Source organism: Molossus molossus, unplaced genomic scaffold, assembly GCF_014108415.1.
Source record: "Molossus molossus isolate mMolMol1 unplaced genomic scaffold, mMolMol1.p scaffold_m16_p_9, whole genome shotgun sequence".
Classification (NCBI taxonomy): domain Eukaryota; kingdom Metazoa; phylum Chordata; class Mammalia; order Chiroptera; family Molossidae; genus Molossus; species Molossus molossus.
This window is the reverse complement of record NW_023425403.1, coordinates 64,878,173-64,896,677: the sequence shown is the minus strand read 5'-3', so window position 1 is coordinate 64,896,677 and position 18,505 is coordinate 64,878,173. Positions and strand designations below refer to the sequence as shown.

Below are 18,505 nucleotides of genomic sequence, written 5' to 3'. Positions count from 1 at the left end.
CACAAGAATCGTGTACCAAGGAAATGAAGAGAATGTTGCCTGGCTTATTTGAGGATGTCTAAGTGGTGTGTAGGGGAAATGTTTGTGAAAGGGTTGTTATATGTCCAAGGGAGTATTGTTCTTCAAATTATGGTGATATATCTAAAGATCTGCATTAAAATAGTTAGGAAAGACATCACAAGTAGACAAATAAGTAAAAAATTTTAAGGAGAAAATGTCTCTCACTATATATATATATATATAGAGAGAGAGAGAGAGAGAGAGAGAGATTATTTTTATTTAGTTATGTTTTAAATTTATTTTTGTTACAGATGTGTCTCCTTTTCCTCTGCAGACACCTTCCTCCCTATCCCACCCCCACCAAGCAGTGTTGTCTATGTCCACTGGTTACACATACATGCATCTAAGTTCTTTGGTTTATCTCATCCCTCCAATATATTTTTATTCACTCCGATGTATTGCCAAGTTTGCCTTACATATTTCTTCTCAAACTCCAACAGCGCTCATAAAAGGTGTGTGTGTGAGGGGAGAGGGGGTGAAGACATGAATTGACTTTCAAACTCCAAAAAAAGAAAATGAAGGCTAAAATAAGACCATCAGAAGTGAAGTATTTTAAAAACAATGACAGGGCAAATGAAATAAAGCACAATCATTCTCTGAAGCATTACCTAGTCTGAGATGTCATAGCAATTAAGAGACTAAGAGGTGAGTGGCCTTCCTTATCTTTTTACATGAGCAATGACAAAAAGTAGCAGCTCTTCTATTATTAGTTTTTCCTTACCTTTTAAAAATACTCCTGATAAGATGACTGGAGTGCTAACTTCACGAAAAAAGTATCCTGTCTTAAAAATTACCATGACAGCCTTGGCCGGTTTGGCTCAGCAGTTAGAGCATTGGCCTGTGGACCAAAGGGTCGTGGGTTCAATTCCAGTCAAGGGCATGTGCCTCGGTTGCAGTTCAGTTACCGGCCCCGGTCTGGGTCATGCCAGTGGCAACCAATTGATCTGTCTCTGACATCAATGTTTCTCTCTCTCTCTCCCCCTCCCATTATCTGAAAATAAATGGAAAAATATCCTCAGGTGCAAATTAAAAAAAAAAAATTACCGTGACCAATTTTGTTTTCCCTATTGTGCTGCTTTAAAGAGCAGAGACCTGTCTCTGGGTGTCCTCTTCTTTGTCCACTGATGGCTGTTCTGTGAGGCCTGGGTCACAGAGGCGGGTCCCCATCAGCGATGTCTGGGCAGAAGCAATCACGGCACTTACCAGGGACTCGCTGGCACACTGGAACACGTAACAGATATACTGGCTCAGCCCCGGCTCTGGTGACTCCCGACAGATAAAGCCAAAGTGATCCACGTGCTTTATACCCTGGGGGAAGAAGTGGGTGTTTATGGGATATGTCCTTTGAATCAACACTATAGAAAACAACTTCGGTTCTATGCTCTCACACTTCCGCCAGTCCCCTACAGCGCTGTGATAGGGACATAATGTCAAAACTGTATAGGGTGGCCTTTTGATACATAAAATAGAGGGTGAGACCAAAACCTCACATTTTTAAAATATTTCAGACAAACACTGTTTACTCAGGGCTACAGGAAGAAAAATATGATGGCATGATCCACTGTCTCTTGTAATAAAACTGCTACTCGGTGTTTGCAGGTAATGGAATTTTCAATTTATTGGTCTCCTTAGAAGAGGCAGCCTGGTGATTCATCACACACCCTGAATCCATAGGCTAAGAATCAGAAAAACATTATCTGACAACGCTCGAACCAAATGGCATGCAATTCCCTAAAGTGTGCATTAAAAATACTAGAATAGTTGTCTACTTATAGACTTTAAGGAGCCATACCTGCTAGAAGACAATCCAGTAATTATTGCAGGTGTCAATTATCCAAATTCACAAATCACTGTATTTCCTGAATGCAGGCTAAATAACCTCAGCTATCCTTAATAAAAAGTTCTGAACCACTTGTGAATCTCAGTCAGCCTGAACACATACATACCAATTAGTACACAGTACCTTGTTATTTTAATAGCAAGCATAGGACGTGAAAAGCCAGGTAGGCAAAAATTTAAAGTTGTCCTGGATTCCACATAAATCCCAATGAAAAAAGGGGGTGGGGGTGGTGGCTATGGAGTCAGAGAGATTTGAGCTTCACCTTAGTTCTACCCTTCACTAGGTATGAGACATTATGCTGGGTTGCCAGTAATTGCCCCTGAGGCTCCATTTCTCATTATAAACCAGTAGTAATGGCATCTATTGCAAGAAATCTTTGTGATTTGGAACCAAGAAGTATCTAACCGACTTCCTGGCACGTTTGATAAATGGTAACCACTCTTCTTGTAATAACAAGCTTGAGCTATCCAACTGACATGGGAAAGGGAAATCAACTCTGATAAAAAGAAAGAAGTCAGTCGTGAGGAGTGAGGTTATAATTCACGAGGTGAAAGTCAGCTCCATCTGGTACAACTCATTAGTGATTAAAGAATATCTTTTACCAGCTTAATACTAAATGAGAAAAACTCATAGGACCTCATTAAGTCAGTGAGTCTTCAGGGAGTGGGCACTGTTTCCAGTAAAGAAAACCACTCTTATTCCCCATGCTGACCAGGGACGCAGTCCTACAGATTCCGAAGAATGAAACATTAGTGCGTTCACATGTTTAAACGCATGCTTATTCCTGAATGTGACCACATGATATCAGCTCAGTTCTGTGGAAAGAAGTAATAAGAGCAGGGCCTCTCAGTGAGGAACAGAGGCTAACCTGACAATTATTCCATTCAAAGGCCATTCCACAAATTTCTGTCATATTTTTGTATAATTATTTTTCTGGACCAGAATGTCAGAATAGAAAGCTTACTTAAAAAATAAAATAAAAAAGGAAAAGCAAAAATCACATTTGAACTGCCAGTCCAGTTTTACATATTTGGTTTGGCTCCATTGGGTTTTTTTAAATTTTTTTGATTGTTGTTTTGTTTTTCCTTTATTTTTTTCCTTTGAGTGCTCAATGAGCATCACCAGTTTTCTTACTAAAAGGCTTGGAGACCGTGGGGTGAGAGGCACTTTTTAGGATGATTCTTCATGCTCTGGGAAGCAGTCACTACACTAGTTTGTATACCACTCTCTCCCCAGTACTTGGCACAAGACCCTACAAAGAGAAATATGCACTCAACATTTACTGAATACCTAAGTGTTAAGATCTGTCTTAACACATCTTATTCTGATGCTCTACAGAATAAGACAACACACAATAAGACACCTGCTCTCATAGAGCTTAGGATCTTGCAAGGACTCCCAGGAAACAGCTAATTATGAAAATGCTCAATAAATACTTTTTCTGTTAAAGTGATAATCTTTCTACCCCATTTTTTGTCCTTTCAATAGGGACTTAGAAATTTGCAACATATGTTTCCTATAGAGGGATGCTGCCTCTCTCTGTTACTAGAGTAAACATTTTTACCTTTGCAACATAATTTTGTCTCCATACAACAGCACAAAAGAAACAGCATTAGCTGAGGCTGAAGTGACTAATTAACAAGATGTACAAAACCTTGTCATTTTCTAAGGGGAAAATGTTTGAATAGCATACCTATGGTAATGCTAACTCCAAAAAAAATTTTTTTAAGACAGTTTTGAGTTTTCAACATTAAAATATAGGAAGAGATGTTGTCCAGGTCAGCTCCCTGTAGGTACATCTAAGTCACCTTGCTAGGAAAGAAGTTAACCCTTCTCTATTCCAGTGACCTCCTCAAAGGCACCTTGCATTTTCAACCTGCCCATATTTAGATTTAGACTCTCCTTGTACTCCAACATCTTTATTTTTTTTTCTATGTTTACAATATATTTAGGTAGTTCTGACTTTTGGATATATTCTAAATTATCAGTATGGTGCTTAGGACATTCATTTGTGCCTAAAATGACTTTGTACACATTTAGCTGTATCAAATATTTAAAGAACTTTCAAAATCACAGTTTGTGAATTAAAAATAAACAAAAGCCCTGGCCAGTGTGGCTCAGGTGTTGGCTCATGCACCGAAAAGTTACTGGTTCAACTTCAGGTCAGAGCACGTGCCTAGGTTGCAGGCTCGATCCCCAGTAGGGGGCATGCAGGAGACATGCAGGAGACAAGCTCTCGTGTGTGTTGTGTGTGTGTGTGTGTGTGTGTGTCCCTTCCTCTCTCTCTAAAAATCAATAAAATAAAGATAAAACAATCTTTTAAAAAATAAAATATAAAGTATTTTTAAAAAGAACAAAAATGTACCAAAACTTTCTTTTCAAAAGTTAGCATTTACACTAATACAAGTTGAAAGTACTGGTTCTCTTATACTGCCTACTACAGTATAAAGAGCAAACATGATTCAGTGATACCCACAAGTCTCATTGCCCAGAATTTGGAGGAACACTATCTATGAAGTTATTTTTTAAAAGAACTCATCACCACAAAAATCCCATCAGTGGAAACAACTTAATGAAGTGACACTATGAAGAGAAAGGGTTGACAAAAATGAGGACAAACTGTTATGATACTGAGAAACCTGCACAGGCCTTTGTTACTGGCATAGACACAAACACATGAACATTCTCAGTTTAAGACAAATCCACTTAAAAAATTAACACAACTTGAAGATGTTAAAGCCCAGTTACTTTGTGGTTAATTTAGAAACAAGATTCAGTTGGTTTCTTCAAAGCTATGATCTACTTTAATACATACCTGTGAACAAGAAGAGATATCTTTAAAATTCTTTTCAAGTACAACTGACTTAGTGTCTGGACTGATAAGGTTAATCTCAAATCGTCCAACCTTAAAAATAAAAACATCCAATTAATTTCAATATTCAAGGACCTAACATCTTACTTTACAATTAAATATTCAACTAATAATATAGATCCAAAGGCTATATCCAGACATACAAATTCACATGTGCTTCATCATCCAATCCAACCAATATTTCAACTCCAAATATCAGCTGCCTCATAATACTTCTTCCTTTTGCCTGAAAATCATAAAAGTTAAGTTGGTAATTAAGTTGGTCTTAATTTACAAGATAAAAGAAAGCTTTTTTTGTTTCAGATTAAAGTGATTATCTCTTCAAAAACAATGCAACCTTTCCTTTATGATTTCTAAAAATACGAATTATTTAATTATAATTTATAATCATACTTTCTCCCAAATGGTCAACAGAAAGATATACTATTTGCCAATGGGCAAATCATTTTTTTTTTATTTAAATAAACAACTATTCAGAAAAGTGAACATCATGGACTGTGGCTAAGAAAAAGAATAAATCTCATAGCCCAAAGAAGAGGGGAAACAGCTAACACATTATCTAAGACAAAACCACCGACATTTTAATAATATGTCTAGAGTAATAATAATAATTTTTAAAAAATGAAAGAACTCATGAACTTCTGATAAAGCAAATATTACACACAGGGACTGTTTATCAAGTAGTTCTGCTGTGGAAGTTCCTTTTCTTGGTTTCTTTACAACAGGATAAATGGGCTGCCACTCTTTTTTTTTTTTTTTTTTTTAAAGAAAACTAATCTTACAAACTCAGGATTAAAGAACCTCTACAGGGCTTTGTAACAAATTGAGCTCATTTAAGTGGAATTTATTTTCTATACCCTGTACAACTTTTAAAACTTTTTATAATTAAGACATTATCTTTTATACCTATAATACATATATGCACCAAATTTTAATCCTTCATCTAGTAAATTATGAGGCCTATGGTGTTTCTTTAACCTTCTCTTTTGGGTATAATCTCATCTGAAAATATACCTATGAACCTCTGAACTTTTCTTTTTTTGTCCCTCTAGAAAACTTTCTCTCACCTCCATGCCTAATCACACTCTCCAGATTCACATCTGCCAGTCCTCTATAAAACTGGCTTTCTGGCCCTGGCCAGGTGACTCAGTTGGCTGGAGTGTCAACCGGTACACCAAAAGGTTGTCAGGGCCCATACCTAGGTTGAGGGTTCAATCCTCCGGGCAGGCTTGTAGGATTGATGTTTCTGGCCCCGCCCCCTCCCCACCCTCTCTGAAAGCAACAAACATATCCTCAGGTGAGGATCTTTTTCAAAGTGAAGAGAAAACTGCCCCTTCAGGGTCCCAAATGAAATAAGAGAGTCATAACTGGAGGTCACTGTGCACTCCCATTAAAAAAAAAAAAAAGTGGCTTTCTGCGGTTATTTAAAAAACAGCAACAACATTTATTTAAGAATCCGCTTAAGGCAAACTGCTGGTGATATGAATACTCTTCTGTTCTTACTCCGTCCACTAGCTTTCCAGAGTGCTCCTTTCTGTAACTGCTTTTCTCTGCACCTCTCCCTGCCCTGCTCCCTCGTTTCTTATCACCCACATTCCACGTCTGCCTCCCAGCCCTTCCCTCCGGTCCTTGGCTCTTTCTCCAGCCTGTCTTATCTGCTTCCCAGGGCCGGAGCGATAAAAGTTGGCTTATTGCAGAATGGGGAAGTGGGAGGGCCGGCCCTGGCGGCTCTGTCTAGCAAAGGAAGGCGAGCGAGCCCCCTGCGGGGCCGCACCTGGAACAGCATGGTCCTGTTCTTCTCCGCATCCGACGGCTGCACGTGGCTGGGCGCGCTGGCGTGCCTCCTCCGCGGCTGTGGCTTCTGGCTGTTCTCGTGGACTTTCCTCTGCAGGACTCCGGTGACGCTGCTGCACCGAGACCGGAACTCCTGCTGTTCATCAAAGCCAGAATCTTCCAAAATCCGCTCCGGGAAGCAGACTCGAGAGCTGGACAGCGCAGGCTGGCTGGGCACGGCTGGCAAGGCAGGGTGGGTGTTGGTGATGCCGTCGCCCTCCTCCAGCAGAATGTCTGCGGGCCAGCTGGGCCCCTCGACTTCGAAGACGACCTGGCCGTTGCCCGCGTCCAGGCCGCGCTGCTCGGCCTGCATCCTCAGGCGCTGCTGCTCGTGCAGGCTGAACTTCTCTATGCAGTCGTCGATGAGGCTGGACGGGGCCTTCTTGTGCGAGACCGTCACCTTTCCGCAGTACAGCACCTCGAACTTCTGGGAGTTGTAGAAGGCGTCCTCGTTGTCCTTGCTGGGCTTGGCGTCCTCTTTCATGGTAGCTTTGGACAACTGCCTTATGCTGCTGATAACATCAGGAACCTAAGCAATAATTAAAAAGACTCATTTCAGCGGACTCTCGAGAGACAATGTACGTTTACCTGGACTTATTATCAGGCAGAATGCATTCTCCTACTAAGTAATATAGAAAGTAACAGTCAGACCCTACATAAGATAAAACATTTACATTACACTGTCTGACATAAATGACTTAAAAGTCAGATTGACATTTGAAGAGATCAAGTTATACATTCCCATTTTTAATGTGTTCATTTTCCCAAAACAAAACCATGAGATGATATAGGCCACTACCAACCTTTAATAAATCATAGTATATAGGTTTAAAAGTTATTATAAGGTGTCAAAGTTAAAATAAAGGGGAAATGATTTAAAAAAATTTTTTAAGTGTAATGGCTGAAAAGACAAATAAATAAATAAATAAATAAACAAATAAGTAAATAAAAGTTATTATGAGCCCCGACTGAAAGTAAGCAAAGTTTCGACAATGAGGATAACATAAACTTTCCAGATTAATAGATTGGAAGCCAGCCACCCTTCATCAGCACCAGCCATCAGGGAAAATACAAATTAAAACCATAGTAAGACAACATTGCACACCTATTGGAATGGCTAACAGAACATACAAAGAGCCCACTGGGATGTGGAACAATGGAACTTCCATACACTATATTCAGAGATGTACAATGGCACAACCACTTTAGAAAATGGTTCAGTTTCTTAGGTGTTAAACACAGACTTCACTCAGGACCCAACCATTCTGCTGCTGAGATTCAGCCAAAAGCCCTGAAAACATAGTCCATACAAAAGTGAGTACACGACTATCCATCAAAGCCTTAGTCAGAATAACCCAAAACTGAAAACAACCCAAATGTTCATTAACAAGTAAACACCCCCTAATCAGGGAAATGCAGATCAAAACCACAATGAGACATCACCTCACACCTGTTAGAATGATCTCATCACAAAGACAAGCAATAACAGGTGCTGGTGAGGACTTGCAAAAAAGGGAACCCTCGTGCACTGTTAGTGGGAATGTAAACTGGCGCAGCCACTATGGAAAACAGTATGGAGGTTTCTCAAAAAAACAAACAAACAACAACAAAAAAAACAGAACTACCATATGACCCAGTAATTCTATCTCTGGGTATATACATACAAAAAGGAAAGAAAAATCACTATCTTGAAAGATATCTGCATAACTCCGATGTTTACTACAGCCATTAGTCACAATAGCCAAGACATGAAAACAACCAAAGTGTACTGACAGATAAATGATTAAAGAAAATGTGAAATAGAGAGAGAGAGAGAGAGAGAGAGAGAGAGAGAGAGAGAGAGAGAGAAAGAAAGCCATAAAAAGAAGAAAATAATCCTGCCATTTGGGACAATATGAATGAAACTTGGGGCATTTTGCAAAGTAAAGTCAGTCAGAAAAATAAAAAAGACAAATACTATATGATCTCACTTATATGTGAAATCCAAAAACAAAAAAACAAGCTCACAGAGAACAACTGGTGATGGCCAGTTGTGGGGGGATTGGGTGAATGTGGTCAAAGGTACAAACTTCCAGTTATAAGTAAATAAGTTCTGGAAATGTAATATACAGCATGATGGTCACAAGTAACAATACTATATTGTATATTTTGAAGTTGCTGAGAGTGGAGATCTTAAAAGTTCTCATCACAAGAAAAAAGTTGTAACTATGTAAGGCAGCAGTTTTCAACCTTTTTCAACTCATGACACACATAAGCTAATTACTAAAATTCTGCGGCAGCCCTGGCCGGTTTGGCTCAGCGGTAGAGCGTCAGCCTGTGGTCCACAAAGACCCGGGTTCGGTTCCCGCTAGGGGCATGTTCCTTGGCTGCATTTGTCCCTGGCCCTGGTTGGGTTGTGTGGGTGGCGGCCACTTGATGTGTCCCTTTCACATCGATGTTTCTCTCTCTTCCTCTCTCTCCTTCCCGCTCTATCTTAATAAAAAAAAAAAAAAAAAAATTCTGCGGCACACCAAAAAAAATTATATTTTTGCCGATCTGACGAAAATAGGTATAATTTTGATTGATCTAAAAAAATAATAATAATAGTAACTACCTACCTTTTTTACTCCAAAGTGACTTTTTTTAAAAATCAGGTGCCTATACCTCTATATAAGGATTTCTGGTACCAGGAATTATTATGTGATATGACCAATAAGATACAACTGTACTATATGACCTATATTTATGATTGAAGACAGTTGGCTATTGTGTGGGCTGCTGTCATTTTTTTATTTGACAATCTAAGGAAAAAAAGGTCAGTGCCCCTGACTAAATAGTTGGGTATTGCTTTTTTTTTTTTTTTTTTAATTCTCTCCCAGGGATATTTTTCCATTTATCTTCAGATAGAGTGGGAGGGAGGGAGAGGTAGAAAGAAAGAGAGAGAGAGAAAGACAGAGAGAGAGACATCAATGTGAGAGAGACACATCAATTGGTTGCCTCCCACATGACCCTGACCAGAGCTGGAGACCAAACCACAACCAAGGTATGTGCCCTTGACCGGGATCAAGCCATGACTCTTTGGTCCTCGGGCTGATGCTCTAACCACTGAGCAAAACCAGCCAGGGCATGGGGTATTGCATGTTTTAAAAATTCTTGGGAACACTGGTTGAAAATCACTGATATAAGGTGGTCAACTAAGTCTTCTTGTGGTGATTATTTCATAATGCACCCAGGTATCAAATCATTATATTGTATACCTTAAACTAACACAAATTACATGTCAATTATATTTTATTAATACTGAAGAAAAAAAGTGAATGGATAAACAAAATATGGTGCATTCACACAATGGACTACTAATCATCTCTCATCTAGTTTACTACAATGACCTTTTAACTGGTGTCAGTTGCCCCCTTCAGTTTATTTTCAAATGTCAAAAAGGATCCTTTTTAAACTTGTCATGTTAATCACGTGCAAATCCTCCAAGCCCCCCCAATTCATTAAGGGTTAAAGACCATATCCTTACAATGTTCTACAGGGCCCTTGCCATCTGCATATGACATACATATAGATTAAATGTTCACTGTGGCTACACATCCTTCATATGATCTTTAGAGAGTCAACCTGGATTTTCCTCTTTCCATCCCCACCTCATGAGCTCTAAACCTTCCTCTTACATTACACTCCCCTCACTCAGTCTGCATCAGCCCACCAGCCTCCCAGCTCTCCTGAGCCATGCCAGGCACACTCCTCTCTCCAGATCTCTGAACTCCATGTGCCCCCCCCCCAGATAACTGCAAGACTCATTCCCTCACCACATTTAAATCCATGCTCTAATGTCACCTAGTGAGGCTGCACCCATCCCCTGCTCCCACACACACACACAAACACACACACTGAGCCAGCATTTTCCTGGATTTTTCCCCGTTTTATTACTCTCCATAGCACTCACCACCTTTAACATTGTATGTAATTTATTTGCTAAAATATAAGCTCTAGGAGATTGGTGATTTTCCTTCCTTCCTTCCTTCCTTCCTTCCTTCCTTCCTTCCTTCCTTCCTTTTTTTCCTTGTTGTATCCTCAGAGCCTAGAATAATTCCTGGTACATATTAGAATCTCAATATGTGTACTAGCAAGAAAACAAAAACAAAAACTGTTTTGTTAATTTTTGTCTTTGGAAAAAGAGGAGATCATCTCATCTTCAGGGTTGCTTTACATTCAGACATCTATGGTATATCTTCAAGTCTTCTAGCACCACTTCTAAATCCGGAATTTCTTCTCCTTTGTGTGATTATTTGGGATACATTGCCAGAGAATTCACAATTTAAAAATCACAATTTCAGCTGGCTGTTATGAGTATTTCCTATGAAAGAATGAAGTCCAAACACCACAGTTTCAATGACTCACCCTGAACACTTGACATGGGTCAGGGGCGCAGTCAGGTGTTTTGTACTGAAGCATGACCAGCACCCTTAGCTCTCTGATACTTCCTTTCTACTTTAGCACCTGACAAGGTTCAGAGCTATGGAGAGTGAACTGGCTGACATTAAACCCTGCGACAGGCAAAGCCCTAAGAAAGAATGATCCCTTCTTCCTCAAAAACCAAATTTTTATTAAATACTTTTCATCTGATTTTGCAACCCAAGTGCTTCTAAATTTCCAAACATATTTCTATAAAAGTACAAAATCAGAAATATTATTGGAGGATTTTTTTGAACCTGAAGAACTTTTATCTTGTTACAAATATTTAAAGTATTTTGGTGCAGTATCAAAGTTATACTGTATTCCACCATTGAGACTGCAAATAAAGTCAATTCAGCCTCCGTTGTGTCATTTACTCTCTGTTACATGCTTGTACTTTTTCTCTTTCATTATATTGAGAGCTCTTACATGAAGCACTGATTCGTAGCTGAATGTCTGTAGTCTCAATGGTCACCTCCCTGACCACAGGTAAAGGCTCAGCACCAAAATGCAATGCAATTAATGACCCAACATATACAAGCAAAGCTCATCATCTGGACTGAACTAACTAATTTAACCTTCCAGGAATTTGAGTTGTTAACTACACTGTAAAACACAAATTCTAGTTGCCTGTAACACCTTTTCTCAGGTGACCTGTGCTGCACACAGTCTCTAACTGAGACTAATCTAACAACATTCAGCTGTTTTTACTTGTCATTATGTGGAAGACACACATAAAAGTTAACATTGCACAGCCTTGTCTACATACTCAGAGCCCACAGCAGAAGAGTCACACGGATAAAAACAATAAAATATCCGTAATAGGGAAATGAGTTATCAGAGAATCATAAATCCTTCTACTGAGGCATTTATTTATTTAAAGGAGCCATCAGAAGCAGCAGAAGAGAAATAAAATCTCCATTCAGTACATGCACATACCAATGATATTTTGGGGAAACAGCATTCTCCCAGAGGACAGTGTTAACTGACATTACCTATATAAATGAATTAGCCTTCCTGTATGTATTGCATCTTTCAGCACCCCCTTGTTTTCTGCCATTATACAAGCTCTAGAGTGAAAGAGTAGTTGGGGCGGTTTTGAATCTTACTCAGAGCTCTTCCATGTAGCCTCTGGGGAAGTGTTCTCGCTCAGAAGGAACTGGGGACTGTCAGCAAACAGGCATATAAACAGCGGTGAGCCACCGCCTGGAACCCCAGTAGAAGTTGTCTGGGAACCCAGAGCTTGCAGTCCCCCCCCCCCAGTCCTCTTTCTCTGCCATGTGAGGACACAGTGAAGTGACCAGCTGAACGCCAGGAAGAGCCTTCTTCAGAGCCTGACCATGCGGGCACGTTCAGAACCCCAGCCTCCAGAACCATGAGGAAATCTATTTCTGTTGTTTAAGCCACATAAATAAATAAAGACACTACCACGCTGTACGTGTTCCAGAAAAACAATAACCCAAAACATGGCTTTTAAGATAAATAACTGTGCCCTGGCTGGTTTAGCTCCATGGTTGGAAAGTCAGCCCACGAACCGACGAGTTGCGGGTTCGATTATGGTCAAGGGCATGTACCTTGGTACCAGTTATGTCCCTGGCCTGGCTGGGGTTGTGCAGGAGGCAACCAATTGATGTGTCTCTCTCACATCAATGTTTCTCTCTCTCTCTCTTCCGCCTGCTCTCTCTGAAGATAAATGGAAAAATATCCTTGGGTGAGGATTTAAAAATAAATAAATAATAAATAAACGTGCCACAAGGAAATAGAAAGTTCTCCGGCAGTGAGATAGGGTTGTTCAATTCCTGCTGCTAACTCAGGAGACCTGGCAGCCCCCACGGAAGGCCATGGCTTTCCACTCCGCTCCGTGCTCACCCGATCAAGAAGCAAATGTGTATCAGGAACGTCCCCAGAAGCTCCGGAGCACCTGGAGCTGCACACCCCCACTGCTCGGTCTGCTTGCTTCTAGTTTAGCTACAAAAACGCCATTGCTCAGCATCTGCCCACATCCCGCAGGCCTGATGAGGACTGAATGCCAACTCAAGGCAAGGTTTTTATCCTGTGGCAGCACAAAAGCTTTAACATAAAACAATAATGACCTCAAAAAACTCTACCAAACTAGAGATTGAGAGGTTTAAATTCTATCCCCAGCTCGGCCAGAAACGTTTGCTATTCTGCCTCCCAGAGTTTCCTCTCCAGTAAAGGGTGGGAGGGGGGCCTAGATACATAGTCAATAAGGTCTCATCTAGATGCAAATTTCTGTGGGTTTATTTTTGTACTAATGGCACTACAGGAGCGAGATAATATACATGAAAAGGAGATGAAAAATGATCTCTATCATTAAAGCCAGAAGTGTTGTAAATCATGGAAATTATTCATCTCCATTGACACACAATAATCAATTCAACAAACAATAAAATGAACAGAGCTTGTTTCAAATGCCTCGTGATTATTTAGGAAAAGCACAGCGCCACCTTTAGCTAGTATTTTATCGTTACAATTCAGTAACCTCGCTAAAAGAATCTAGATTCAAGTATCAAAAATTCAGACATTAAAGCAATTCCTCACTCTAGATTAAAAAATAAAATTCCGCCCTGGCTGGTTTGGCTCAGCGGTTAGAGCATCGGCCTGCAGTCCCGAGAGACCCAGGTTCGGTTCCCGCTAAGGGCACGTACCTAGGTTGCAGTTTGTCCCCGGCCCTGGTTGGTCGTGTGGGTGGCAGCCACTCGATGTGTCCCTTTCACATCGATGTTTCTCTCTCTCTTCCTCTCTCCCCCTCCCACTCTACCTGAACAAAAAATAGAAAAAATGTCCTCGGGTGAGGATAAAAAAAAAATAAAAATAAAAATAGAATTCCCACTAGATCTCTGAATGTCATCAGTTATCATAATTATTAATCATACTCCGTGCAATCCAGTGGTATCATAAAAATTACATTTGGCCTGACTTAAGAAACAAATTCTATAACTACAACACAGTAATGTTTAAAGAATCAAGCAAACACAGGATGAAAACCTAGATCATTATAAGCACTGAGGAAAGATACCTTCGCTCAGGAAGCTGGTTGCAAGGTTCTCCCAGAGCACTGAAGAAGCCAAACCGATAAGACCCTCAGGATCAGCCTTCTGTCGCACTCAGAAATTTTCTTTCTTTGTAAGTAAGTCAGCAGTATTTCACTGTATTTGTTGGAAGCCCATGTTATCGCTATGCAGCCAATTATAAAACCTTCCAGGAGTAACCGTTATTGCTTCAAAAGTAAAGTATTTCCTGACTCTGCAATCAGGAAACACCCTGATTGTTCAGGAGCGACGTGCACAGGCTTTGGCTTTCTTTAGAAAGAACATTTTAAATTTGATAACCATTGTCCTCCTTATGCTACTTAGATCATCACAAGTGCCCAGCACTCACTAATAATGAAGAGTAGAGATGAATCTCTAGTACAAAGTCTTTTTTCCTCATAGATTGAATTGATAAACAGATGAACCTCGGCAAACATTTAAAAAACAAATACAAATATGAATGTGAGAATAAGTGGTTTGAAAACACTTTAAGCAAAAAAAAAAAAAAGGTAAATCCTTTTACATTTGATATGAGCTAACCTGCTTGATTCCTTACTAACCTTTTTATAATAATTATAGTAAGCACAACAAGATATAGATAAATGCAAAAAAAAGAAAAAAAAGGATAGAGGGGTGAAAATTTTTGAGGGAAACATTTCAAGTAAACTGAAAAAACTGCCTAATGAGAACTATTTAAACTAGTCTCAATCAAACAGAGACAGTATGGAAAAGAAATGCATTTGCTTTGGAAGTAATACACGCCTTAAGGGGAGGATAGATTTCCTTCCTATTAAAATCAGTTCAGTATTTTGAGAAAAGCTCCATTTTATAATTTAATATTATAATTTCTATTTGTTTTTTAAAATCTCATCTTTAGCCATGGCTGGTTTGGCTAAGCAGTTTAGAGCGTCAGCCCACGGACCAGAGAGACCCGGGTTCGGTTCCCGCTAAGGGCACGTACCTCGGTTGCAGTTTGTCCCCGGCCCCGGTTGGGGTCATGTGGGTGGCAGCCACTCGATGTGTCTCTCTCACATCGATGTTTCTCTCTCTCTCTTTCTCCCTCCCGCTCTATCTGAAGATAAAAGCAAAAAAATGTCCTTGGGTGAGGATTAAAAAAATATATCTCATCTTCAGCCGATGGAAAGTGATCACGACGAAGCTCCCCACAGAAAGGAAACACTAACCATTACCTAAGAACCCCTGCAGTTTTCCCAGTTCTAGTTGCTTTGGAAGTACAGTCTGTCATTTTTAAGGGGAGGGTGTCTGACAATCTTAAGGAATGATAATTATTTTTAAACCATTTTCACTTTTATGCAAAAGTACTTTAGCGATTCTTTGTATTTAGTTAAAAATCTAAAATGTTATTTTAAGAGACATTTTGCACATTAAAAGGGGGTTTAATTTTCACTAGGTCTAGGTGCTAAATCGGTGATTTTTTTTAATTACGGATTTTTAAAACTAAAGCTGCACTCCCTTGTTTTACAGCTGTCTAAGCAAACTATTTACATCAAAAGTTAAACCAGTAAAGCAGAAGATAATGAGATTACAGGAAAGGAGACTCCAGGACCAAAGAAAGCAGAGTATCTCTGTGACTTAGACCACAGGCATCCCGGCTGCTGGGTTTGTCTGGAGCTTGAGCCAAAACAGTTTCCTCTCAAACCAGGCGCTATTTCTTAGACATTCCCGGTCACTGTGCTCTAAACTCATTTTTGGCTCAGCCGCTCTCTGAACGGCTGCTTTCCTGGGGGCTTCTGAGTCAGTTCAAGCGTCCGAGGCAGAGAGATTCCTGAAACCGTTCAGCGAAGCCTCCCATTCCATCTCACAGATCGTACCGTTGAACTTCTCGGGAAGACACAGCCTGTGCCTGTGTGACCATTTCAAATCTGCGCAAGTGGTCAAACAGAAAACAGACGAGAGGAAGTCGCGGGAAACGCGTGGGGAACCGCGCAGCTGGACCAGGGAATGGAATGTCCTCAGCAGCTGCTGGGTTCAGTGCTACAGGAAAAGATGAGCACAAGACAGAGAGGAGGTGGAAACAGTCAGATGACAAAGGATAGGTAAGAACAGTCCCTTTCAAATTCCCTTTCAAAAGCAAACTCATTCTTTTTAAAGGGGATTAGTCCACAGCGTGGCAGACCAGAAAAGGACATCACATGCAGCCGGAGGTCTTAACTCGGAAGCCCCGTTTCCAATATGATTATTGTCTACAGGAAAGACACTGCAGCCTCTCAGCCTTGGCTTTTTCTTCTGCAAAACGGGAACCACAATGCTTACCTCCGAGGTAAGCCGGGAAAATTAAATTAAATGTGCAAATGTGCCGGACACACTGCAGGGACAGGGAAAGCATTCAACACTGTTCAATTAAATTTTAAAAAGTAGGTTGGATTTGCATTGTGTAAGCAGATGGAAGAAATGAAGAGCTGCTGCTAAGTAAGAAAACATTGTCTTCATGAAATTTAGTAGCAGGGGGTCTAAAATAAGTAAACTATAAAGGATTTTAGGTAGTAAAAATTACCAAGGAAAAAAATAATGCAGGAAAGGGGGACAAAAGGTTGGAGGGGGTTTGAAGGGGGTGGCAAAATATTTGCAATTTTAGAGAAATGACTTTCTCCTCCTTGTTGAGCAAGGAGGTGAGCCATACCGATATGTGGGGGAGGAACATTCCAGACAGATAGAACATCGAGTACCAGGGCCTGGCAGCAACAGATTGCCTGGCATGTTCTTCAAGGAGTCAGTGTGGGTGCAAGTGAGTGAGCAGATTATCCATGTGGCCATTGTGGGGAGGGGGGTACCCGACCCATGCAGGACCTTAAAAGGACTTTGGCTTTTACTCTCAGTGAGACAGAAAGCCAAGGTCGGATGCTGAGTTGTGTTTAAAGTTTCTCTTCGGCTGTTGCGTGATTAGACAGCAAGGGTGACGGGGCAGGAGCCTACTGCACCCACCCAGGGTGAGACAAGGGTGGCTCACCCAGGATCAACAGCAAGAAAAATAGCTGAGGGCATCTGGATGTAATTTTTAAAGCACAGTCAAGAAGATCTCTTGATGTATTTAATGTGGTGTGTAAGAGAGGAGCGGAGGAATGGATGAACTTCATGGGTTTGGGTCACAGGAACTAGAAAAATGGAGCTGCAGTAAAACCCGTTCGGGGAGGGGATGCTAAAGAGGGCAGAAGCTTAGTTTTGGACATGATAACTTGGAGGAGCTGTTCTGTTCTGACATGTCCAAGGGGAGATGACAGTAGGTAGATGAAAATATGTGTCTGGAGCTCAGGGGAGAGAGCAGAACTGAGGAAGAAAAATTGGGAGGTATTAGCATGTAGATGATATTTAAAGCCATGAGGTGAGATGATTTCATCAAGAGAGTATAGAAGACAGGGTGAGACATAGGTGACTTCGACAAGCACATTTTGATGAGGGCTTAAGGCAAAAGCCTTCCTGGAGTAGATTCCAAAGAAAATTTCAGGAATGAAATCCAAAATTATAGGTACAGACAACGTATTAGGGCACTAGCTGGGATACAAGTGAGTCAAAAGAGGGTTCTTATTAGTGACAGCTCCAACAGGGAATACTCAATAGTGAAAAGGACATTGACAATCTTGAGAAAGTGGGTCAAACTGCTGGCAATGTCCTTACGTAGGCAAGAGAAGACGGAATCTAGGGCACAAAGGGAGTTTGAATTGACCCCTAGCAAAAACAGTTCATCTCCAAGGGAAAGGCAGAATCTAAAAGCACAGATGCAGGAAGACATGGTGGTGGGAGTTTAGAGAATTTCCCTTCTGACTTCTTTAATTTCCTCAGTTAAACAGAAAGCATGATCATCAGCTGAGCACGTGGAAGAAGATCAGAGTGTTTAACATTGAACATTTAATTTGATTCAATGATGACCAAAGGCAACTTGTGAGGTGAAGTTATCGTTAGAACCCTCAGTCTACCTTTCTGTGCTCTAAGGATGTCAAAATGGGACCCCACAACCCCTTCCCAGGGTATATGCATTTTACTCTAAGCTTTATTCTGAGGGTTCAAGGGTCATATGAAACTCAGGAATCAGCCAATAATTAAAAAAGAAAATTTCTACCCTGAAATGAAACCTTGTTCATAAACTGCTTTTTCTGACTACAGTGAGGTTGGGAACTATCCTACATAAGTAATATTTATATAAGAAATAAATTTTGGAAAAAGATTGCATGTAGTTAGGCAAAAAGAATACAGTTCTGTACCTTACCAAAATAAAAATAACATAGTTTAATCATAAAGTATTTGTGCCACTTGTGAAAAATGATTCTATATTTCTTTTATTGCATGTGGGTATTTATACAGATATGACCAAAAAGATGAAATAAGAAAACTCATTAATAGTAAAAAAGCAAACTTCTCATATAAATGTAATCAATAAAATTAAATCTTTCA

The 18,505-nt window shown here is 40.3% G+C and overlaps 1 protein-coding gene across 2 annotated transcripts in view; it reads right to left on the bottom strand.

Annotated features, from left to right (window-relative positions):
• Window positions 1-18,505, bottom strand: part of TBC1D4 (TBC1 domain family member 4) — a 98,079-nt gene that overhangs the window by 69,099 nt on the left and 10,475 nt on the right. The window contains exons 1-4 of one of the 2 annotated variants that reach the window (XM_036250135.1): window positions 14,086-14,133; window positions 6,547-7,134; window positions 4,716-4,805; window positions 1,264-1,368 (exon numbers count right to left, since the gene is read on the bottom strand). In XM_036250135.1, the coding sequence (XP_036106028.1) occupies window positions 1,264-1,368; window positions 4,716-4,805; window positions 6,547-7,089 (738 nt within the window). In that variant the 5' untranslated portion in view covers window positions 7,090-7,134; window positions 14,086-14,133. Of the gene's footprint in view, window positions 1-1,263; window positions 1,369-4,715; window positions 4,806-6,546; window positions 7,135-14,085; window positions 14,134-18,505 lie in introns of those variants that run through there. The other variant, XM_036250134.1, reaches the window with a different exon arrangement.